This window comes from Balaenoptera physalus, assembly GCF_965194825.1.
Source record: "Balaenoptera physalus genome assembly, chromosome: 7".
NCBI classification, from domain to species: Eukaryota; Metazoa; Chordata; class Mammalia; order Artiodactyla; family Balaenopteridae; genus Balaenoptera; species Balaenoptera physalus.
In genome coordinates, this window is record NC_138886.1 from 14,047,654 (window position 1) to 14,069,540 (window position 21,887).

The following is a 21,887-nucleotide window of genomic DNA, read 5'->3' on the forward strand; positions in this document are numbered from 1 at the left end:
GCTCCAATTTTTATTTTCAAATTTTCTTAAAATTATTTCATAAGCACTTTCCCTTTAGAGCAGAGTTGTTAAGGGTGCCGGCTAGAGCCAGCCAGCCTCAGTTTGATTTCCGGCTCTATCATTTACTCAGTGACCTTGGGCAAGTTGCTTAACCTCCATGTGGCCTAGTTTCCTTAGCTGTAGAATAGGGATAATAATAGTACCTACTTCCTGGGGTTGTTCTTAGGATTAAACAAAAGAATTAATGTGTAGCTCTTAGTATAATGTCTAGCATGTAGTAAGAGCTCAATGGTCGATTATTAATATTCACTATAATGTCTTCAGAGCCACCCTTACAATGACTTTATATGATTAAATTGAAGAGATTTAATAACAACTTTCCCTGATTTGGATATTTGGAGCATTTCCAATTTTTAAACACAAAAATAAAATACTATTCCTAAGAAACAAACAAACAAAAACGTTATCTTGCACTTTAGAGATAAAGGCAGAACAGGAAATTTAAGGATTAAATGTTGAGTGGATCAACGTTAATACACTTAAATCACCTTTCCAAAAAATTCAACATTTTCTATACTTATTACAGGGTAATTAACTCGTTTTAGAACCCATGGTGGGGGTGATCCCTGTCTGAGGCAGGGAGCTGGCCTGGATTACTTTGGCAAGGCCTTCTAGTCTTTTCTCTGTGATTCTCCCGGCAAAGAAGCTGCATCAGCTTTTCTCTCCTAGTGCCATTGAATCTCTGATATAGCACAGCTTAGGGCCAACCCAGCATTTTTCAGCTGTCACTTGGGATATCTGGTAGGGTGACTGTCAGGCCATGTCACCTGATGGGGAAGTTGTTTCTGGTTGTGGTCCTTAGGCCAACAAGACTCAAAGTTAGCACTGGTATAAATGCAATGACCCTCCACAGATCGGACAACTTCTGTGTGCCAGGCTCTGCAAAAACATTCTCTTCAGGCCTCAGCTCAACTAAGTGAGACAGAATTCATTGGTCCCATTTTATAGACGAGGAAACTGAGGCTCAGAGCGGTGAAAGGTTTCTTTCAAGGTCGCACAGCTGGCAGATTCATGACCCAGATCTGTCTGACGCTAAAGATACAAGCTCTTCCCAGGGCACCACAGGATCTCTTTTCAATTTAATTCAATTTAACCAGCATGGGTCAGTGCTCACACATATTAACCCTGCTAAGCACTGAGAACAGAGAGAACAGCCTAATGGGAGAGACAGACGCAGAAATCACAAGTTCTAGTATTCCCGCTGATGCAAGCCTGTGAGAAGTAATAAAATCACGTGGGCAGTTCTATTTATCCTGTTGTATGTATTTCTGAAAGCCATCCTTAATCCTTTTAGGAAGAGGCAGGGGAGAGATAGATTGATAGATCAGGGCTATAATCAATGAACAAACAAACAGCAGTGGGAAAATGGGGAGGGGGAGATTAATTCCCACTCACGAGATCCAGAAGAGTCTCTTAGAGGATATGGTATTTGGGTTGGGGTTTGAAGGGCTAGAAAGATTCAGCAAAAGAATATAGGAAAGAGGCATGACCTGTCCCCTCCCTTCCCCAAGAGAAGTAAAAACAGAATCTTGATTTGTGCTTCCTCAATATTGGTCTGAAACCAGAACCCATACACAGCCCTCCCAGTTTGCCCCCTCCCCTTACATATATAGATGGACCTACCAAGACACACTCATAGGTACTCACAAATGCAAAAACACACAGAAAATACACATAAAACACACATCAGAACACATGCAGATACTTAAAACATACAATATGCAAAAATAGACACTAGCTCCCATACTCATAAGCTCATACAAATACACATAATACTCATACACACAGACTCACAAACATGTTTATGTTTTCATTACACAAGCACAAAACTATCCTCTCCCCACCCACTCCTCATGCAGGTAAAGAAATGCATTTTTAATTCACATATACACGGGTTCGCACGCAAATCTCATCGCCCTGTTCTTGCTGGAGGCCAGTGACTAATGGAAAGCCATACACAAAGCGAGCATCACGCAGGGGAGGCCAGGAATGGGTTGGCGGTGGGGCTGGGATTAAGCCCTGTCAGATGACAAACGCGCCCTGCCCGGCTGCCACTAGAAGCTGCTGAGCCGAAGCTGCAGCGCCTGAGCGAGCTCTGAATCCTGGGCGATGGTGCGAGGCTGCGCACCGGAATTCCAGCTTTACACAGGGTTGAGTGTCACCCAGGGTCAAGCTCTAATATCAGACCCACCCCAAGAGGCAGGCGGCTTTGGGTACACGCAGGGCTGCGGCATGGGTCTTGTCCTAACACAGTACACTGAGTGTAGTAAGCATAAATGAGGGTTTACTGTGGGCCAGGCACTGCGTTAAGCCCTTTCAAATCATTACTTAATTCTCACATCAGCTCTGTAAGAGGGGGATGGGGGCGTTGGGGGTGTTAGCTCTCTATCCACCCCTTTTTAGAGGTGAGAACACTGCGCTCAGGCCACAAAACCACTCAGCAGGAAACTTGGAGCTGAGGTTCAAGCCCATCCGATCCCACTCTCCCCAGGGTTTTAGGGTAAAGTGTGCATGGGAGCCTGTCTCCCCCACGCAGGAAGCTTGCACCTCCGGCTCCTGACGGGTCTCTTAGAACCCCCGTCCTGCCAGGCACAGCACCTGGCCCACTGCAGGTGTCTGATGAGGGCGTGGGTCTTGGTTCGGTGAGGTCCTCAACAAGGACCTCAGTTTCCCCATCTCTGAAATGGGAATGCAGCGCAGACCTCGCAGGGCCGAGGCCAGGTGCTCTCGGGCAGCAGAGGGAATGCTGGGCTCTACATCCTCACTGCAGCCGCCCTCACCCATCGCTGGGGTTCCAGCTCCGTCTCCACCCGAGCCCGGGCGCGCCGCCGGCGCCCCATTGTTCAAGAGGGCGGGGAAGCTCCCGAGAGCGGACTCCCCGCTCCGGGTCGCGCTCGCCGCCCAGCGGAGCAGACGACTTGGCCCGGCTTCTGCCGCACGGGGCGCGTCCTTTGTCTGCTCCGTGGCGCCCGGTGCCCGAGGCCCGCGCCCCGCTCCTTGGGCAGACAAAGCCGCGGCTGCAGCTAACCGGACCGGCTGGTGCTGTGCTCGCACCACCCTCCTCCCGACTTAGCACCGCCCCCTCTCCTTGACGTCCTCTGATTGGCCCGCGGGGCCACAAAGAGGCCGGGAAGCGGGTGGGTCACGTGAGTTAGCGTGGCCTCCCATTGGTCGGATCAGACTGCCAATCGGGGAGGGCGGGCTGTCCGCGCACGGCCCGGTTGCTCCCTCCGCGCTGGGGCCCGCCCGCGGGGCCGGCCGCCTGTCAGAGGGAGGTGGCGATGGTGCGCCCGGTGGCGGTGGCGGCTGCGGCGGCTTCCCTGGTCCGAGTGCAGGGAGGAGAAGATGACTGACCGACTGACTGACTGAATGAATGAATGGCGAAGCCGAGCGCGCCATGAGGAGCCTGCCGAGCCTGGGCGGCCTCGCCCTGTTGTGCGCCGCCGCCGCTGCCGCCGCCGCCTCAGCAACCTCAGCGGGGAATGTCACCGGTGGCGGCGGGGCCGCGGGGCAGGTGGACGCGTCGCCGGGCCCGGGGCTCGGGGGTGAGCCCAGTCACCCTTTCTCTAAGGCCATGGCTCCCACGGCCCAGGCCCCGAGGACCGGACCCCCGCGCGCTACCGTCCACCGACCCCTGGCTGCGTCCTCTTCAGCCCAGCCCCTGGCGACCACCCCTTCTCGGGCCAGGGCCGGACCCGCTCCGACCACCTTTCGGGCGCCGCTCGGCCCCTCGCCGATCACACCTCCTGCGGTGGAGCGTACTCGGACCACCGCTCGGGCGACGACCAGACCCGTGCCGACCACCATCTCGACGACCACTGGCCCGGCGCCGACCACCCCAGTAGCGACCACGGTGCCGGCGCCCACCACTCCCCCGATCCCGACCTCCATTCTCCCCGGTGGCGGCAGCAGCAGCAGCGTCCCGCCCACCCCACCTGCCACCGAGGCCCCCTCGCCGCCTCCCCCAGGTGAGTCTCAGTGCTTCCTCGCCCGCCGGACCCTCCCAGCGGCTGCCAGTGCCTTTACCCAGCCCCGGCCTCTAGCGTTGGGCTCTTGGCTGGAATGGATCATTTCTTGCCCCAAAGGTTCCCCAGATTTCGACTCTCAAGGGGAGGTCCAAGCTCCAGCTAGCCTGCCCCCCAGCCCCCAATCTGGAAAGTCTTTTGTCCCCCCTTGGGCTGTGCTTCCTCGGGAAGGGGGCGGCTGCTGCGTGGAAAGGCATCGCACCTCCTTCCAAACAGGGCTCTCTGGCCTTTGTCAGACAGGCTAATGGGCGCAAACTTTCGCGTTCGGTTCGCTCACCTTGCCTCTCCGCCTGGGTGATTTGGGGAAGTTTGAAAGCCAGCCCAGTACCTCCTGAAACCAACTGGTCAAAAACTGAGTCTAAGGGATTCCTCCTATAGCTCCACTTTCCTTGTTCATTTCTCCTTGTTTATATAAATATCAGATGTGCATGTGGCAGGTGGAAAAGATATTGAGAGGATTTTGTTTACAAACAGTAGTACAGGCCACTCGAGGCCAAAAAAAAGACATTGTAATCCATGCTTTCCCTGCAAATAAATAGATTCAGTAGGTCATTTGGGGCAGGTGTGTATCTAGGTTGAGCACGTTTATAAATTAGGTTAAATCCCTTCCATGCACCATTTTTTTTTTCCCTTCCTCAATTACAAGGTCAATATGTTTGGACAAATACACATTTTAAGCAGGGATGCCAGGTTTTTTCCCCCTTAAGGGGAATGTTCAGTTTTGCTGATGCTGATAAAAGCCAATTTCTGTCTGAGTCCCCGTAGAAAATAAAGCTCTTCTTCCTGCCTATTGAAGTCTTCAAAGTTAGAGACAACTTCTGTTCTTTCCCCCTTGAGATCTGAAGTGGGCCTGGAACTAAACAAATAAAACCTACCTTGTCAAGATGTTAGTCAAGAGTTTCTGAATTCCTTTGCTTTGAGTTGGGGTTTGATTTGTCCAAACCATTTTGTCTAGCTGTATTTATATTAATGGATCTCTGACCTAATTCTTAGGCTCAGTGATTTACTGTGGAGTCAGGTATGGACTTTGGACTATAATTGAATTTGTAGAGAGTTTTCCCACATGATTATGAGCCTTAATACAGTCACATCTTGGATTGGAGCTTGGCATTGACTTAAGAAGGAATGCAGATTATTCACCCATAAAAAGCCAAGTTTGTATTTCTTCCAGCTTCAAGGGCTGTACTAACTAGCTGGATTTTGACTGTAACCGTTTTTGGCCTTCCTATAGAGAGACTGACATATTACTGAGAGGCAGGAAGCATAGAGGTTGAGAGTATGGACTCTGGAGTCCATTCTTAGGTTTGAATCCTAGTTCTGCCCTTTATTAACTGTATAATCTTGGGCAGGTCACTTAACCTCTCTTCATCTGAGAAATGAAGATAATAATAGTACTTAGCTCATAGGATTGTTGTGAAAATTAAATAATTTAGTACATTTATAAAGCTTAGAACAACCGTTCCCCGTGCAGAGTAAATAAGCACTGTGGGGGTGTGTGTTAGCTATCCTTATGACTAGGTCTTCTTCTTTTTTTTTTTTTTTTTGTGGGATAGAAAGCATTTGAGAAACGTAGTAGAGACTTGTGGTGATTTTTATTTGTTTTAGTAAAATATAGTAGAAAAGGATGAATTAGATTTTCCGAAGTTTGAAGCACACCGTAGTGTTTATGTAGGAAGATTGCTTATTTTGAATGGTTAGTGTATGTCTGTGTAATTGATGTTATTTTACCTTAATAATTTTTGTATTGTTATTTTTAAGTCACAAGGGTAACTTTTTCCTTTTTAAGTTGCTTTTTCATTGTGATAAAATATACATAACAAAATTTGCCATTTTAACCATTTTTAAGTGTACAGTTTAGTGGTATTAAGTACATTCAAATTGTGCAGCCATCACTACCATCCATCTTCAGGACTTTTTTATCTTCCCCAACTTAAACTCTGTATTCATTAAACAATAACTTCCCAACCCCATCGCCCTAATTCCTGGCAACAACCGTTCTACTTCCTGTCTCAGTGAATTTGCCTACTCCAGGTTCCTCGTACAGGGGGACTCATACAGCATTTGTCCGCAAAGGTAACCTTTACTTGCAAAAATTATAAAGAACCAGAAGTCTACAAAGGAAAGAGTGAAAGTCACTCCTTTACTGCCTCCCAGGTCCAGTCAGTTCCTAAAGGTCACTACTGTTAGCAGTTTGATCTTTTCTCAGACATTTTTCTAGGCATATATGAACATAAACACAGGGTTTTTAAAAATAGGTTTTAAAAACTCAAAATGAAATAATTATATATATGTTACATATATTAATTATATATGGTTATAGCAAGTCGTAGAGTTTTGCGACTTGCTGTATCCACTTAACTATGTATCATGGACTGTTTTTTTCATGACAGTACCTAAGGTCTACCTTATTCTTTTCAGCAGTTGCGTTTTTCGTTGTAAGTGTATACCATAACTTATTTAACCAATCCCTTGTTTATGGACACTTAGATTGCTTCTGGGCTTCACTTTAAAAAGCACAGGGAAGAATGTGTTCTTGTTCAGTCCATCACGTATATATTATATTCTCTAGTACTTTGGCTGGAGTTTTGTAGACTCCAAATCAATTTCAAGAGAAGTAAAGCAGGATTGAGTAATATTTGCCATCTGAACTGTTCAAGGCTTTTAGTAACTTCCATGGACTACCATATATCTATGTCTATGGTGGTCTTTGAGCAACAGAAGTTTTAGAAGGATGTCCAATTTTTTTTAAATTAATTAATTAATTAATTAATTTGGCTGTGTTGGGTTTTCGTTTCTGTGCGAGGGCTTTCTCCAGCTGTGGCGAGCGGGGGCCACTCTTCATCGCGGTGCACGGGCCTCTCACTGTCGTGGCCTCTCTTGTTGCGGAGCACAGGCTCCAGACGCGCAGGCTCAGTAGTTGTGGCTCACGGGCTTAGTTGCTCCGTGGCATGTGGGATCTTCCCAGACCAGGGCTCAAACCCGTGTCCCCTGCATTTGCAGGCGGATTCTTAACCACTGCGCCACCAGGGAAGCCCAGGATGTCCAATTTTTGTAGCTCTCCTGCGTTTTAAATTTTTCATAGCTTGTAGTTTTCTGTGTCTAGTTCTCAGAAGCTGAACTGCCTCTGTGGGCCTACTGATGGGCAGTTTTAGCTTTACAGTAATGTAATCGAGTATGGCCTTTCTATCTGAGCATGGGTTCTAGTCTACTTCAAACAGTAAACGCATCTCTTTGACAGAAGGAAAACTTCTAACTGAATTTGAGAGACCTAGTTAGGTTGGCAAAGTTGGATTCTCTGGCATTTGGGAAGACGGGTACAGGGTGTTTTATTTTAATGTTCCTGTAAGGGCTGAACACCATAGATAATATATTACGTGTTTGGATGGGTCTTCTAGCTGCTCCTTGAATTAATAAGAATTTCTTTCAAGGAGGTCTAGCTCGGAGCTCTTGCCTGCCCCTCAATTAGGGCTGTCTTTTGTTTATAGGGACACTGATCTGCAAACTGAAACTAATTGCCCAGCAAGCAAGCATTTTCCTCCCACAGACCTGGCAAAACATTTGACTGATTGGTTGGCTGGGTAGGACATTCTACGAAGGGTGAAGGCAGAAGCTGTGATACTAGAGAATAATAGTTATCAACAGTAAGAGACTGAAGAGATGACAAATGTTTGATTTTTAAAATTACGGACCTTCAGGGCTAGATACGACTTTAGAAGCCACTGCGTCCTAACGTGGCTCTACATTGCAAGAAACACTTCCATGGACTTAGCTGAAATATTTCTCACTGTGGTTAACACCAGCTGGTTCTGGCTCTGCCCTTTGGGGCCATACAGAACAAGTCAGCTCTCTCTGGGCCATGACAGTTCTTCAGGGATCTGCAGACAGTGATCATGTTCCCTCTGAGTCTGGGCTAAATAACTTCAGCTCCCTCAACTGTTATGTGAAATGGTTTCAGATTCCCTTACTATCCTGGTTACCCCTCTTCTGGACTTTTTCAGTTTTTCTGTGTCTCTCCTGGAGTGTTGAGCACAGAGCTGAACGTATTGCTCCAGATGTGCTCTAACCAGCTCATAGTAGAGAGGGCGGTTACCTTGTTCTTTCTGGATGCTGTACTACTGTTGATGCAGTTAGTTCCTCATCACAGTAGCTTTTTTAGCAGCCACATTATGTAGTTGACTCATTGAGTCCATTAAGATAGTTAAGTCTTCTTTTTTTTTTTTTTTTTAAAACATGTAGTAGATGAGTCTTTCTTCATTCTGGACTTGGAAACTCTTGTTATTTTCTTAAGTATAAACTGAGACATTTGCCAAGCATGTAAGATTTATTGTGTTAGATTCAACCCATCATTTTGGATCCCGAGTCTGTCAATGTACCCCACCCAATTTATTCACATTCACCTACAGGGTGTTCCTATAGACAGAGTCTAAGGACAAGTTAGGGCAGGTTGTTCTTACCTCATAGGGGAGAGTACATTTATGGATGATAAAACAGTTTGGAAGGGAAGGAATAATGATTTAGATTAGTTCTCAAGGGTCTCTTCCAGCTGTAAAGTTCTGTGATGATTTGGTACCCATGATTCAGGGCACATGAATGCCCCCGAAATGAGCCTTAATCATTTATTTGTGATCTAAGTTAAGAGAATAGGCTTTTTTTCAAACAAGTCCTAGAATTTAGAGTTTGAAAGCGCTGACTACTATGGCATGTAAATAAAATATTGTGAATGGATTTTATTTGAAAGGAGCATTCTGGGAATTCAGGGCCCTCCTACCTGTACTGGGAAATGTTTTCTTCATCCTAAAATTCTGTACAGCTAGGTTCAGGGTGTCGTTTGCTTATGGTTATTTAAGAAGATACCATTCATTTTAAGGAAATAGAAATTGTTCAGGCTTCAAAGATAATGTATGTTCATAATCTTTTATCGAAAACCTGTGGGGCTGGGTGTGTTTCAGAATTTAGAATTTTTCAGATTTTAGGAAGTTAATAAATACACCCCGGTGAAGTCTAGGGCAGCATCCTGTAATCAAACACATGAAGATACTTGCAGCAAAATGCATGTATATTCACACTGAGTGGGTTTTTAAAAAAGCTATAAATAGCCTTGTATTTGTTCAGGTCAGGTTTTGCTGCCAAATGAATAACAGAAAAAGTTTTGGTTTTTTGGATCTTCTGGTATTTACATCAGGTCTGAGGGATTGTGGACCGCTGTAATAGTAATTGCAAACACATATAGTACTTACTATGCTACATGTACTGTTCTGAGTGCCTTACATATGTTACTTTACTTAATCCTCACGACAGTTAGGTATAATTGAGTTAGGTACTATTACTATCTTCATTTTATAGGTAAGGAAACTGAGACTCAGAGAAGCCCAGCTATGGTGGAGCCTAGATTCAAACCCAGCCTTTGTGGTTCCAGAATCCATATTATTGGCATTTAAAGAAATAGTTATATAGAAGATAAGAGAAGGAAACCATTTTGCTAAAAATATTTGCCCTTGGATACTAGTCTGAAAATTTTTCACCTGTTCTTTGGCATTTACTCTCTTCATTCTCTTGTGTGCTATTCAGTCACCTCCTCAAAATTTCTGCTTTACAATGTTGTACAATTATAGCTCTAACTCTTCCTTTGATTAGGTTCTAATATGGTGTGTGATAGGGAGGATTGTCTGTAGTCTTTTTAGGGCTAGGCCCAGGGACTTCTCAAATTCACTATATCTTATTCCTGGCCTGAGTGCCTAGCTTTCTGCAGAAATTCCTTAGTCTGATTAGTTTCTGGAACAGCACAGTTAAACTCCAAAGCATTAGTTTCAAATCTACTGAATTATGTCCCCAGGAAGCCTTCTGGCTAGTTGAAAATTTACACATTGAAATAATCTAACTAGGTCTTTTTATCTTGATTTTTTTTTTAAAGATCCATAAAATTAAAGTGAGCATTACTTTTCATCTCAGCATTTCTAAGCATGTATATATTAACTTCCAGACATCTTGGCACCCTTATAAAAAGAATAGAAGAAAAGTATCATGGTGCTGTTTTTACTGATGGGTAAATTATGGGTAGAGAGATTACTGCTCTAGGGCGCTTAATAGATCAGAAGAGAATAGAAATGTAAGATCTGTTTGGCTGAAAGATAGTGTTAGATGATATTTTTAGTTAAAAATAGCTTTAATTCATGCTTTTTGCCTTGATCTTTATTTTTGTTTGTTTTCTTTAGATATAATATAAACATCTTTAATACTAATGTTGAGATTATGTTATAGGTATCTCTTTTGGTCACTTAGTCTTTTTAAAAAAATTTTTTTAAATTTTATTTATTTATTTTTGGCTGCATTGGGTGTTCGTTGCTGTGCGCGGGCTTTCTCTAGTTGCGGCGAGCGGGGGCTACTCTTTGCTGCGGTGCGCGGGCTTCTCACTGCAGTGTCTTCCCTTGTTGCGGAACATGGGCTCTAGGCACGTGGGCTTCGGCAGTTGCAGCACGCGGGCTCAGCAGTTGTGGCTCACAGGCTCTAGAGCGCAGACTCAGTAGTTGTGGCGCATGGGCTTAGTTGCTCCGTGGCGTGTGGGATCTTCCTGGACCAGGGCCTGAACCCGTGTCCCCTGCATTGGCAGGCGGATTCTTAACCACTGCGCCACCAGGGAAGCCCCTCTTAGTCTTTTTTTCAAGTATGCGTTTTGGTATATCTGTTTTTCACTAAAAACAACTACCCTAACTGCACTCGTAACTTTGAAGGGAGATATTTTAAAAATTGTCATGAAAAAGATAAAGATTATGTCTGGATACATATGTGTTTGAATCACAGTAAAGGTTTACTCAACTCTTTTTAACTGTTTCTATTTAAGTACATGTGATAAATGTGTGTCAGAATAATCCCTCTAGTAATGCCACTGTTCCACAGATAAATATTACTGTCTGAAAAATCTTTCCCTATTACTTTTTCTTCATTAAAATGCAATCTTCTGTTCTCCTTGCTCATTTTTTTTCACTTTAAGCTCCTCTGTATGTTCTTCTTACTCCTGTCTCTTATTCTTGAACCCATCCATTCTTTCATGTTCTTTAAGGAACCAAATTATCCTCTCTACTTAACAATTTCCCATTTGTCCTCCTTCAATGCCTCCTCAAAACCTAATTCTTCCAAGAAGTCTTTCCAGGGGAACAAAAGGTCCTTGAAGATGTCCTGGTAACAGGGTGCACAGGGTTGAACACTTTGCACTCAGAACAAAACCTGTCTTTCTTTGTGACTTTGACTTTTTCCCTATGAATTTGTTTTTAAAGTCTGTTTAATTTAGATTATTAAGCCCACTTGATAAGAAAGTGACATAGTTTATACAATATTCAAGATATGGTATTAATTCTTTCTTTTAGAAAAAAATGAAAGAAAAGATTTTCTTTTTGTTCTGGATCTTCTTTATTGTCCAGTTCTTGTTTTTGTTTTTTGTTTTTCTTTTCCTTCTCCTGAGGAACAATACAGAAAAAAAAACTGTCATAACAGAAGTTATCTGCCTCCAAAAAAAAAAAAAAAAATCCAGTACTTTGAATAAGCAGCAAATTTCTTTTTCTATTTATGAATAATATGAGCAGTTTTTGTTAGGTAGGTGGATTTGGGCTAAATAGCAATATAAAAGGTTTAATTTGGTTGAGAAGCAAATATTTGATCTTTTGAATGACAGAATTTCCCCTGTAGAAATCTAATTAAAGTTAATAGTGAACAGAGTGCTTCTAATAATTAACAAGTGTGCAGTGCTTTACGGTTTACAAGGTGCTCTTAGAATCTCTGAGACTTCGGCATCCATATTTTGTAGATTTCTGGGTATTATATGAGTCAGTAAAACCTCAGATTCTGACCTCTGTTGGTACTTATGTTGGTGAATATAGACGAAAACTTTATAGGTTTTTGGTGGGTTTCACATTTGGTATTTTGTATTTCAAACTGTTGTCTTGGGGAACTAAGATCCCACAAGCTGCATGGTGTGGCCAAAAAGAAAAAAGAAAAAAAAAGAAATCAAACTGTTGTCTTTTTTTTTCCTTTTTATTTTATTTTATTTTATTTATTTTTTTGTCTGCATTGGGTCTTCGTTGCTGCGCGTGGGCTTTCTCTAGTTGCCGCCAGCGGGGGCTACTCTTCGCTGTGCGCAGGCTTCTCATTGCGGTGGCTTCTCTTGTTGCGGAGCATGGGCTCTAGGCCCACGGGCTTCTGTAGTTGTGGCACGTGGGCTCAGTAGTTGTGGCTCACGGGTTCTAGAGCGCAGGCTTAGTAGCTGTGGCGCATGGGCTTAGTTGCTCCACGGCATGTGGGATCTTCCCCGGCCAGGGATCGAATCCGTGTCCCCTGCATTGGCAGGCGGATTCTTAACCACTGTGCCACCAGGGAAGTCCCAAACTGTTGTCCTTTAAGTTTATTTTGTTGAATGTAAATCTTTGACTGGTTTAGCTGCCCATATTTATGGGATGGAAAGATAGCATTTTGGGAAGAGGATTACTTACTTTATATATTTTTTCCTAAGTACTGTATGGGGCTGAATGTTATGGAAAGAGCCCAGTAATAATTGAAAGTAAATGGTAATGGAGGTAGCAATGCAAACTACAGAACTTGATTGGGAGAACTCATGTAAATTTCATTTCTTCAGATGGAAATATTATTTACTTCTTTCCTAGTGTAGGAACCTGTTTGGAATTATTTTAACATACTTGTTCTGTTGCCTCAAATCAGTGTGAGTAGCAAAGGAACTTGGTACTCTCTCACCTCTCATTACCAATCTAATATTTAGCTCTCTGGGAGGAAAGGTAATTAATGTTAACTGAGCACCTATTATATGCCTAGTTACCTACCAGGATTTTTTTTTTTACTTACATCATGTTATTTAATTCTTAGACAAAGCAGTAGTTAAATATTATTATCCTTACTTTATGGGTGGCAAATATTGAGGTTCAGAAAGAGAAAGCAGCTTGCTCAAACTGTCAGGCTTATGAAGTCCATGAGGGCAGGGACTTCTGTCTGTTCTGTTCACAATTGTATCCCCAGCGTCCAGCCCAAAATAGATTCTGAATAAAAATTTAAGGATTGAATGAGTGAAGAAGAAGGAGTGGTTTGTAGCTACACTAGATGTGTAGTGTATTCTTGAGGAAAATAATGTAATCTCATGGCCTTTTCCTTAGTTTAGAAACGAACTTTTCTCCTTTTCTCCATTACTCATAGGAATAGTATGAGAACCTACTTAGGCAAGTGGAGTTCTTTGAGATCTAGCAAATTACATTAATTATTCATTTTTTGTTACATAACTTTGTCCCTTCTATTTTTCTTAAAGGAAGAACAGCAATATACAGATGTAAATCTGATGCCTTTTGTAGAGAAAGTAGCTAAAGTTGGAAAACAGAGCCCTTGTATGTAAGACATGGGACCCTAAGGTCTTTCACAGTTCTCTTACTGGTTCTGTAATCTTGGGCAAGTAATTTCATCTGTAAAATGAGAGAGGCTAGATTTGTTGTTTCTAAACTGTATTATTTGGGAAGCCAGGGTTCCTTAGATGTGTTTGGGAGCCAGTATAGGGACTCAGGAGGCCAAGTGGGTCTACTTCCGGGCCCTCCACCCCCACCCTCACCTCACACCCCCGCATCACCGCCCACACTTTAATCAGCTCTAGTCTCATCTGGTTTATATATTGGGTTTGTTTTTTTCAGTAGAGATATTTGAAATAGGAATTTTTCTACTCTAAAATTCTATAATAAAGAAATTATGGTAATCGCTGAACTATTATGCATCTATTAAAATGCTTACATTATGTTAAGTAGCAGTATACATAGAAGGAGAGAAATACACCAAAATATTAAGTGGCTAAAGCTAAGTAATGGGATTATGGGTCTTTTTAATTTCCTTCTCTGTGTTTCTTTGGATTTTCCAAGTTTTTTTTTTCAATGAATGTATCCAATTTTAATTTTACAATCATAAATATAAATGAATAACATGAAAAAAATGAATAAAAAGTTATGATAAGCTTGATAAGCCTCCACTTATATGAGATCAACTCACGCGATATTACCCTGGGCCACTTTCTAGTTTCTGTGATTGACTCACCAGTTTTGATCTGCATCAGAGATATTTGCTTAGTCTCAGTGAGTTGTGGTTCTGAAGAAAGGAGATTGCTGAAGACAATACCCAAGAAAGGAAACTATTCCTGGCACCTGACAAGTCAGGGTAGTGAAGACACATCTAAGATTTGGTACCTTTAGGGAAGGTTTAACTGAGATCTTAGCAGAGGCTGAAAACAGAGCTGATTCTTTATCCATTTCATTCTGTCTAGGGAATTTAAAGCATAAACTTAAAAGTTAATTAAAGTAGCTTTTTGAAATAGATCTTGCTTAAATTGTGCAGAATTTGAATTCATGACATTGTTCACAGCCTTTACCAATAGATGGTCTTTGGTTATCTCTTCCTTTAAAGATACAGAGCTCCCAAAAGTTTGGTTTCAGTCTATCCATATGTTTTGCGATTAGATCAGATGGGACTGCTTTTATACTGGTAATACAACAGCTGTTCTATATGATATCCTTGCCAGGGAGACAGCTAAGCTCTGAGGGAAGGGGAAATATATTCAGTTGGAAAAAGGAATGTATTCTGCCTAGTCACAGGGAAAATGATAAGGGGTAGGAATGTTTTCAACCTGGCTAGAGAATGTTAAATAACCTTTATTTAGTAAATTTTACACTCTTTAGATAACTGATTTTGGAAACTTTTGTTTCAGTCTTGCATGCTTCCTAGAAACTGGCATGTTACCAGGGATCTTATTAGATTTTTATTGTTTATTTTTTAAAATCTATAGTTTTTATTTGATGTATTGAGCAAAAAGAAGAGGTTAGGAGTAACACTGTTTATTGTAAGGAGAACATCATATTCTCTAGTTCCTTTTAATTTTAGAATGGTCTTTAAAAGTGAAATTCCTTTAAACATATTCTAGGGATAGTTGTCTCCTCTGAAGGAAATTGCATGAACCGAGTAGCTTTTAGGTTCTCTTCAGTCCTATCTGCTGTTTATAGGGATGAAATGGCAGTTTGGGAAGGGTTAACGGTAATAATGAGGGAAAAGATGGAATGCTTCGTATTCCAACGTATTTATCCTGTTTTATATCTGTATTGAGACTTGATTAGAGGAAGGCATTGGGCTTTTTTTGCTGTAGATTTCTCATTTGACTTCATATTCCTTATAACTCTACAGCGTGTTTTGATTACCTGTTCTATATGAACTGCTTTAACAAGGTAGCCCCACCATCCCTTGATGTTGTGTGGGTTAATGAATGGTTATAAAATGTACCAAAACCACAAAGCAAGCTAGCTGTTGGGTATTTATTATTATACTGAATTGTTGGTGTATTGCCTACAAACCTATCCTGTTCAACTGGTTTTAGTTTTTAAGTTAGTTTGTTGCTTCAACTTGTCCACAAAGGCAGGGCTGAATGGTCCAGCTAATCAGTGGAATAGCAGTCACAAGAAATAAATTCCAGTCTTTCTTTTCATTCACTTTGTAAGTTCCGTAGCACATTTAATTTTTTAATGGCTCTGTGACTTAGTTTCTCTAGCTATAAAATGAGACCTGTTACATGCACAGACACAGGACAAGTCACATAATCTCCCTGGGCTTCTATACTGTTTTCTGTAACATGAGTATAATAGTACCAACCTAATAGGGTTCTTGAGTGTTGACCTAGAATTCAAACCCAGCTCTGGCTGACTTAAAAGTCTGTGTTTTGCTTTTTTTTTTTTCTTTTGACTAAACTGTGCTGCATTGCCAAAGCAGATGGGAGTAGCAGAAAATGAAATGAAGCATTCAGTGGTTACAGAGCACATTTTGGGTTCCATTTTTGTTGCCTTCCCTAGCCTCCCAGAGCCTCCACCAGCAAGCCCATACATTGTCCTTCTCAGCGCTTGTTCTGAATAACACAGTTTTGACTCAGGTTTGATTTCAGTAGCTGCTGTGAAAATCAAAATTAGATCAAAGAGTGTTTCTCAGAGGTAGATATGGGTGTGGAGTGGAGGTAGGGAGAGGAGATAATGGTAGAAATTAGATGAGGGTAAGCAGGTAGACTACATGTAAATGTAAAGCAGAACTGAACAGTAACTATGAGATTGTCTACTCAGCGCCAGAAGGTTTGGGGCTAACAGAGACAATGTGATGCTTATTAGCATTTGGCAAGAAATACCACACACTGCAAAATGATAGTATTGATTGTTCTTGACTTGACAATAAAACCTTTCATCTTTAACTTAATATGGACTCTAGATGAAGATGCTGGTGCAAAACAACATGTTGTAAAAAGTGGCAGGTGATATTTGATTATACAGAAGTCATAGAAGAATCTCAGACTTGCAAATGTGATTCATACTTCTGCCAGTCACCCGAGGATGCATTCCCCCTCCCCATTTTATAAACTTCCCACTGAAGGGCTAGTTGTCTCTCAGATCAGGCAAGGAGAAGCTATTATTTCAAGTATAGAACCAACCTCTTCTGATCCAGTTGCAAACATATTGACAGAGGATATACACAATGTTGGAGGATTTGATTTAGAATCAAATAGCTTCAGTTTGTATGGCATCAGGACTCAACAGTAACAATGTATAATATATTATTACATCCTGCAAGTGCACAAGTACTATGGTCAAGTAGAACTATATAACTAGCTGTGGAGAATACACATACAGCGCAAAACCTGGTCACATCAGTCTCCTAGTTAATAATTTAATACAATATTTATACTTTAAGATAATTCTCCTGTGTGTTCACCATGAGTGACCCCAGCGCGTAATGCTCAAGTTTCCCAACGTGATTTAAAACTTCTCTGTAATCTGTCTCTGTCCTCATTTCCTACCACCCCTCTCCTTGTGGTTTAAACGCCAACAGAATCAGATTGCTTTTATTTACCCCCAAATATCATGGTTATTACATCATCAATATTACTAATAAAACAGTTATCTGTGGAAGTTTTACTGTGTGAGATTCTAAGAGCTTTAAATGAATTATCATCACCTTGTTTAATTCTCAAAAGAACCTATAATAAATATGTATTATTATCTCCATTTTACTAAGCAGGAGTTGAGGCTTTGAGAGTTTAAATACATTGAATTAGGTCTCACAGCTAGTAAAATGTAGAACCTTGATTCAAATTTAGATCTATCTAGTCTGAGAGGCTCCTCTCTTAATCACTAAGCTAACTGGCCTCTCGTTTACTTTGCTTCTGCTCTTCCCTCAGCCTGGAATGCCCTTCTCTTCAGTTTTAATACAGGCCTTAAAACAGAAATGAATGCTTGTTGATTTAATCAGAAATGGACTTTACTAAAAGATTGTTAAAGCGTTCACAGAATCTCCAGGGGAACCGAGTTCAGGACATGGAGCTAGAGATAAGGCCCAGTCATACACAGAGAGGTGCACTGAATATGCCACTGCCATCACCACTGAGCATTAGATGCTCTAGTTTTGCACCATCAACATTCCTAACACTGGGTACTGGATGCAATAGCAAGTACTACTGCCACTTGTCATACTGCAGCCATCACCCCCTCTGCCACCAGAGAAGGGCCTCATGCTCATTCCTTAGAATCATTAGTTTCTAATTACAAGCCAGGTGAGGGTGCTTGTGCTTACTGGGGCCTCAATTACTTGTTTATTCCCTGGATGTAGGGGAGGCAGGGAACACAATAATCTGGCATTGTGAACCTTTGTGGTGGGATAGCAAACCTTAAAAGATGGAGAATTTCCCAGAATACGAAGGAATTAGCAGGATGCCAGAAAGAATGACAGATGTCTACCATATCCCTTTCTTTTACCTGAGAAACTTATTTGTCCTTGAGAAACATCATCCATGCAGCTTCCCATACTGTTCTACCTTATACGTTCTAATATTACTGTACGTATTTTTTGATTACTTGCTTGTTAAGGCTTCTTGTTTTAAGTATTACTTGTTAATGTAACTGACTTCTCTGTAACCTATTCTCAAGGTTATAGGCTATATTCTCATAGCTCATAGGCTATGTCATATTGATGTTTGTACTGTCTAACATCTACCTACCTAGGATAGTGTTCAGCATTCAGCACATAGTAAGTACTCAATAAAAAGTTGAACTGAATTGAGGCGTAAATCCTCCCTCCCCACCACCACTAGAATGTAAGTTCCACAAGAGCAGGGATGTTTGTATTTGTCTGTCTTTCTGTTTTTTTTAAACCACTGTCTCCCCAGCACCTAGATGAATTACTAACATGTGCTGGGACCTCAGTAAGTGTTTATAGAATAAATGAATACTCCTAAATAGTACATTCTTTATTTCTGGGAATGATGCTGTCAGAAAAACCTTTGAATGTGAATGGCAGATTCAAAGAACTATATCATAATTTCCAACTAGACCACATACAATATGAAGCCAGAAACTGCCTTGTTCATCTCTAGTTACCTCTTCCTCCTATCCAGAAGCATAACCAGAAAAGGGCAGTTTGGAATTCTTTCCCAGACCTACCGCCATAGTCACTAGCCACAAAAATGGCCTAAAGTACAATACCTGCTTGACATGAAATCTTTTTTGTCACCTTCTGTATAACCAACTATGTCTTGATAGATGCAGTCTATTCTGGGAAGAAAAGGCTTTTAGGCAAACTGTCTTGTATGCTGTTTTAAAAAGTTTCATAACCTATGGTGGTAGCATTTCATTTTGAAGAAATGAAGACCCATAATTGTGGAATGATTTATACAAGGGTAGTGGAGTAGCAGAGATGTACTATATGTAGACCAGAGTTCTGTAGCTTTTAGAGGTTAGCTTTTTGGAGGGACACAAGCATAATTATGTCAAGCTGAAAGAGAACTTTTGTTAAAACGAAGTGAAGAATTATTGTTATGTGGTAACTATCAGCTCTGGAGCCAGGTTTGAATAATTTTTCTACCACTTACTTATTGTGTGACCTTGGGATGTGTCTCAATTTCCTCATCTGTAAAATGGGCATAATAATAGCATCTACCTCACAGGGTTATTACAAGGATTAAATGATAACATATGTGAAGTACTTAGGCTGCCTGGCATAAGTAGGCCTTCTAAATATTAGCTGTTCTTTTCATTTTTATATTTTGAATACCCATTTACTTATTGGAATGCTACTCACAGTCTTTTTAATTCTTCACTACTGCTAATCCTTTCCATTCTGAATTAGTAGTATCATCCCATTTTACAAAGAACCTGAGTTTGAGATGAGGTTAAGTTGTTTGCTCAATAGTCACAGAGCTTGGAAATACTAGTTAGCTGGAATTCAAACCAAGATCTCCCTTTTTGGAAGCGCTTTCTATCATGGCAAAATAGTATGCTAAAAGTAGATTGTGCTCTGTTATATCCTCCTAACCCCTGTTAGTTTTTTTGTTTTGTTTGTTTGTTTGTTTGTTTGATTGTTTTTTGGCCGCACTGCCTGGCATGCAGGATCTTAGTTCCCCAACCAGGGGTCGAAACTGTGCCCCCTGCAGTGGAAGCATGGAGTCCTAGCCACTGGACCACCAGGGAAGTCCCTGTAACTCCTGTTAGTTTTAATGCCTCTTTTTTCCCCTGCCACCTTCACTCTCTTTCCTGACTTGTAGTCATTGTTTTTCTGTTCATACCGTAGGTCTGTGTACTGCCCTCTTTGGTGTTCTTCTTGATTCTTTTTGTAGTAGAAAGTATGTATTTTATTTGAAAGACCAAAGCATATCCTCACATACTACTATGACTGTTCATTTTAATTTCACTTTCATTTTTTTGTTAGCTTAATTGATCTGTACAGTGGATTGTTGCCAGAAAAGAAGACGTAGTGTTATGAGTCAGATGAGTAATTTTATACATTAGCGAGGGTGGCGTTTAAGGACAAATAGAATACGCCCAACTGAGGGCCATTTCAGCTGGTGCAACAGGTGAAACACAAGATTGTCAGAAATAGAGACAGTAACAAATAATGATATTGAGTTGCTACAAAAGCTTTGCAGCCTAGTAAAGTACTTTTCTGTGCATTAATCATTGTTTAACTTGTGCATTAAACTTCTATTGAGAAATTAGAAATGGACTCCAGACATTTGTTGCAAAAAAAAAAAGTTTACTTAAACTTAGTTTGAGAGAATTCTTTTTCTTAGCATATGATCTTTCTTGTTAACAGCAGTCGTTTTAACAGTTTATCAGAAAGTAAGCATTTCTCTTTGCTATATTTCTTTTGGTTGATAATCTCATATAATAGATCACTCGTTTAGAAAATCAGTGATTAAGTAGTCTTCAGGGAATAAAGCCACAAGTGTCACAAGCTGTTACTTTGTACTTCCTTATTGCTTAACCAATCTGCAATGGTATCTTCCTCTTTCTTTTCTTTTGGTTCCTTTCTTCCCTCCCTCCCTCCCTCTCTCTCTCTCCCCCTTTCTTTATTTCCTTCCTCCTTCCTTCCTCCCTCCCTCCCTCCCTCTCTCTCTCTCTCTCTTTCTCTCTCTCTTTCTTCCTCCTTTCCCCTCCCTCCCTTCCTTCCTTTTTTCCTTCTTTCCTTTCACTGTTAATCAGACAAGATTTCAGATCCTTTTTCACTTGGTTTTTTTGGGGGGGGTGGGGGGGGTCTCACCATGCTAAAACTGGCCTTCACCTGTGTTTCACTAGATGGTTCAGCTTAAGACTTTGCATTCACTTTTATTTAAGTAATAGGGAAAAGGGTATGCTTTTTTAAAAATTAATTAATTTATTTATTTTTGGCTGAGCTGGGTCTTTGTTGCTGGGCACGGGCTTGCTCTAGTTGCCGTGAGCGGGGGCTACTCCTCGTTGCGGTGCGCGGGCTTCTCATTGCTGTGGCTTCTCTTGTTGCGGAGCACTGGCTCTAGGCGCGCGGGCTTCAGTAGTTGTGGCTTGCAGGCTCCAGAGCGCAGGCTCAGTAGTTGTGGCGCACGGGCTTAGTTGCTCCGCGGCATGTGGGATCTTCCCGGACCAGGGCTCAAACCCGTGTCCCCTGCATTAGCAGGCGGATTCTTAACCACTGCGCCACCAGGGAAGCCCAAAGGGTATGCTTTTGTCAATAAGTTTACATTGGGCTTTCTATGTTAACAAAATAAGGTTCTTTTATTCATCTATCTGATCGTCGTTAATCACTTGCTATGCACCTAATGCTGGACTGGATAGATGCAAGAGAGACAAATGAGACGTGTTTTCTGTCCTTGAGAGCATAGTGGAGGATACAGAAAGTCAGACTACAGATGGATAAGTTCCACCATAGTGGTATGCATGTACTACAGGAGCAAAGAGAGGACTCCTCACCCAGACTTTTGCGGTGGGGGGGGGGGTGAAAGATGATGTCCTTTCTGGAGGAAGTTTTCTCTGAGCTGAGTCTTAAGAACAAATTGGAATTAGCCAAGCGGAGGAGGGGAAGGACGCTCCAGGAAAAGGGAACTGCACATGAAAAGTATGGAGGTAAGAAAGCACATGCACGGCCTGTTCAGGGAACTGAAGTCTTGGGTGGCTCCAGTAGGAAAGGCGAGCATATGTGAGTGTGGAATGGGGAATGGTGAGAGTTGAGGCTGGAACAGCTGGCACTTGTCAAATCATGAAGTGCTTTATGTGTCACGCTCAGAAATTTATTCTAAAAGCAGCGAAGAGCTATAAGCCCTGAAGTGATATGGTAAGGTTTGAGTTTTAGATCAGTATGGAAACTGCAGGGTACTCCTAAAAGTGATCCCCAGCAAAGATAATTAGAGGCCACTGACTGCCCCTCTAAATCTTTCCCATCATTAATTTTGGATTAAAGGGTTTAAATGCTAAGATAATGTAATAATAGGAGGGGACATGAACT

General features: G+C 41.8%; 1 protein-coding gene across 3 annotated transcripts in view; it reads left to right on the forward strand.

Annotated features, from left to right (window-relative positions):
- Positions 1–3,250: 3,250 nt before the first annotated feature.
- The window catches only part of MEGF9 (multiple EGF like domains 9), an 84,312-nt gene continuing 65,675 nt past the window's right edge, over positions 3,251–21,887 (forward strand). For 2 of the 3 annotated variants that reach the window (XR_014265992.1, XM_082470436.1), the window contains exon 1: positions 3,255–4,028. Coding sequence is in view for 2 of the 3 variants with exons in the window: in XM_082470436.1 (XP_082326562.1) it covers positions 3,434–4,028 (595 nt within the window). In the remaining variant the exon portion in view is untranslated. Of the gene's footprint in view, positions 4,029–21,887 lie in introns of all 3 variants that reach the window. The other variant, XM_082470437.1, reaches the window with a different exon arrangement.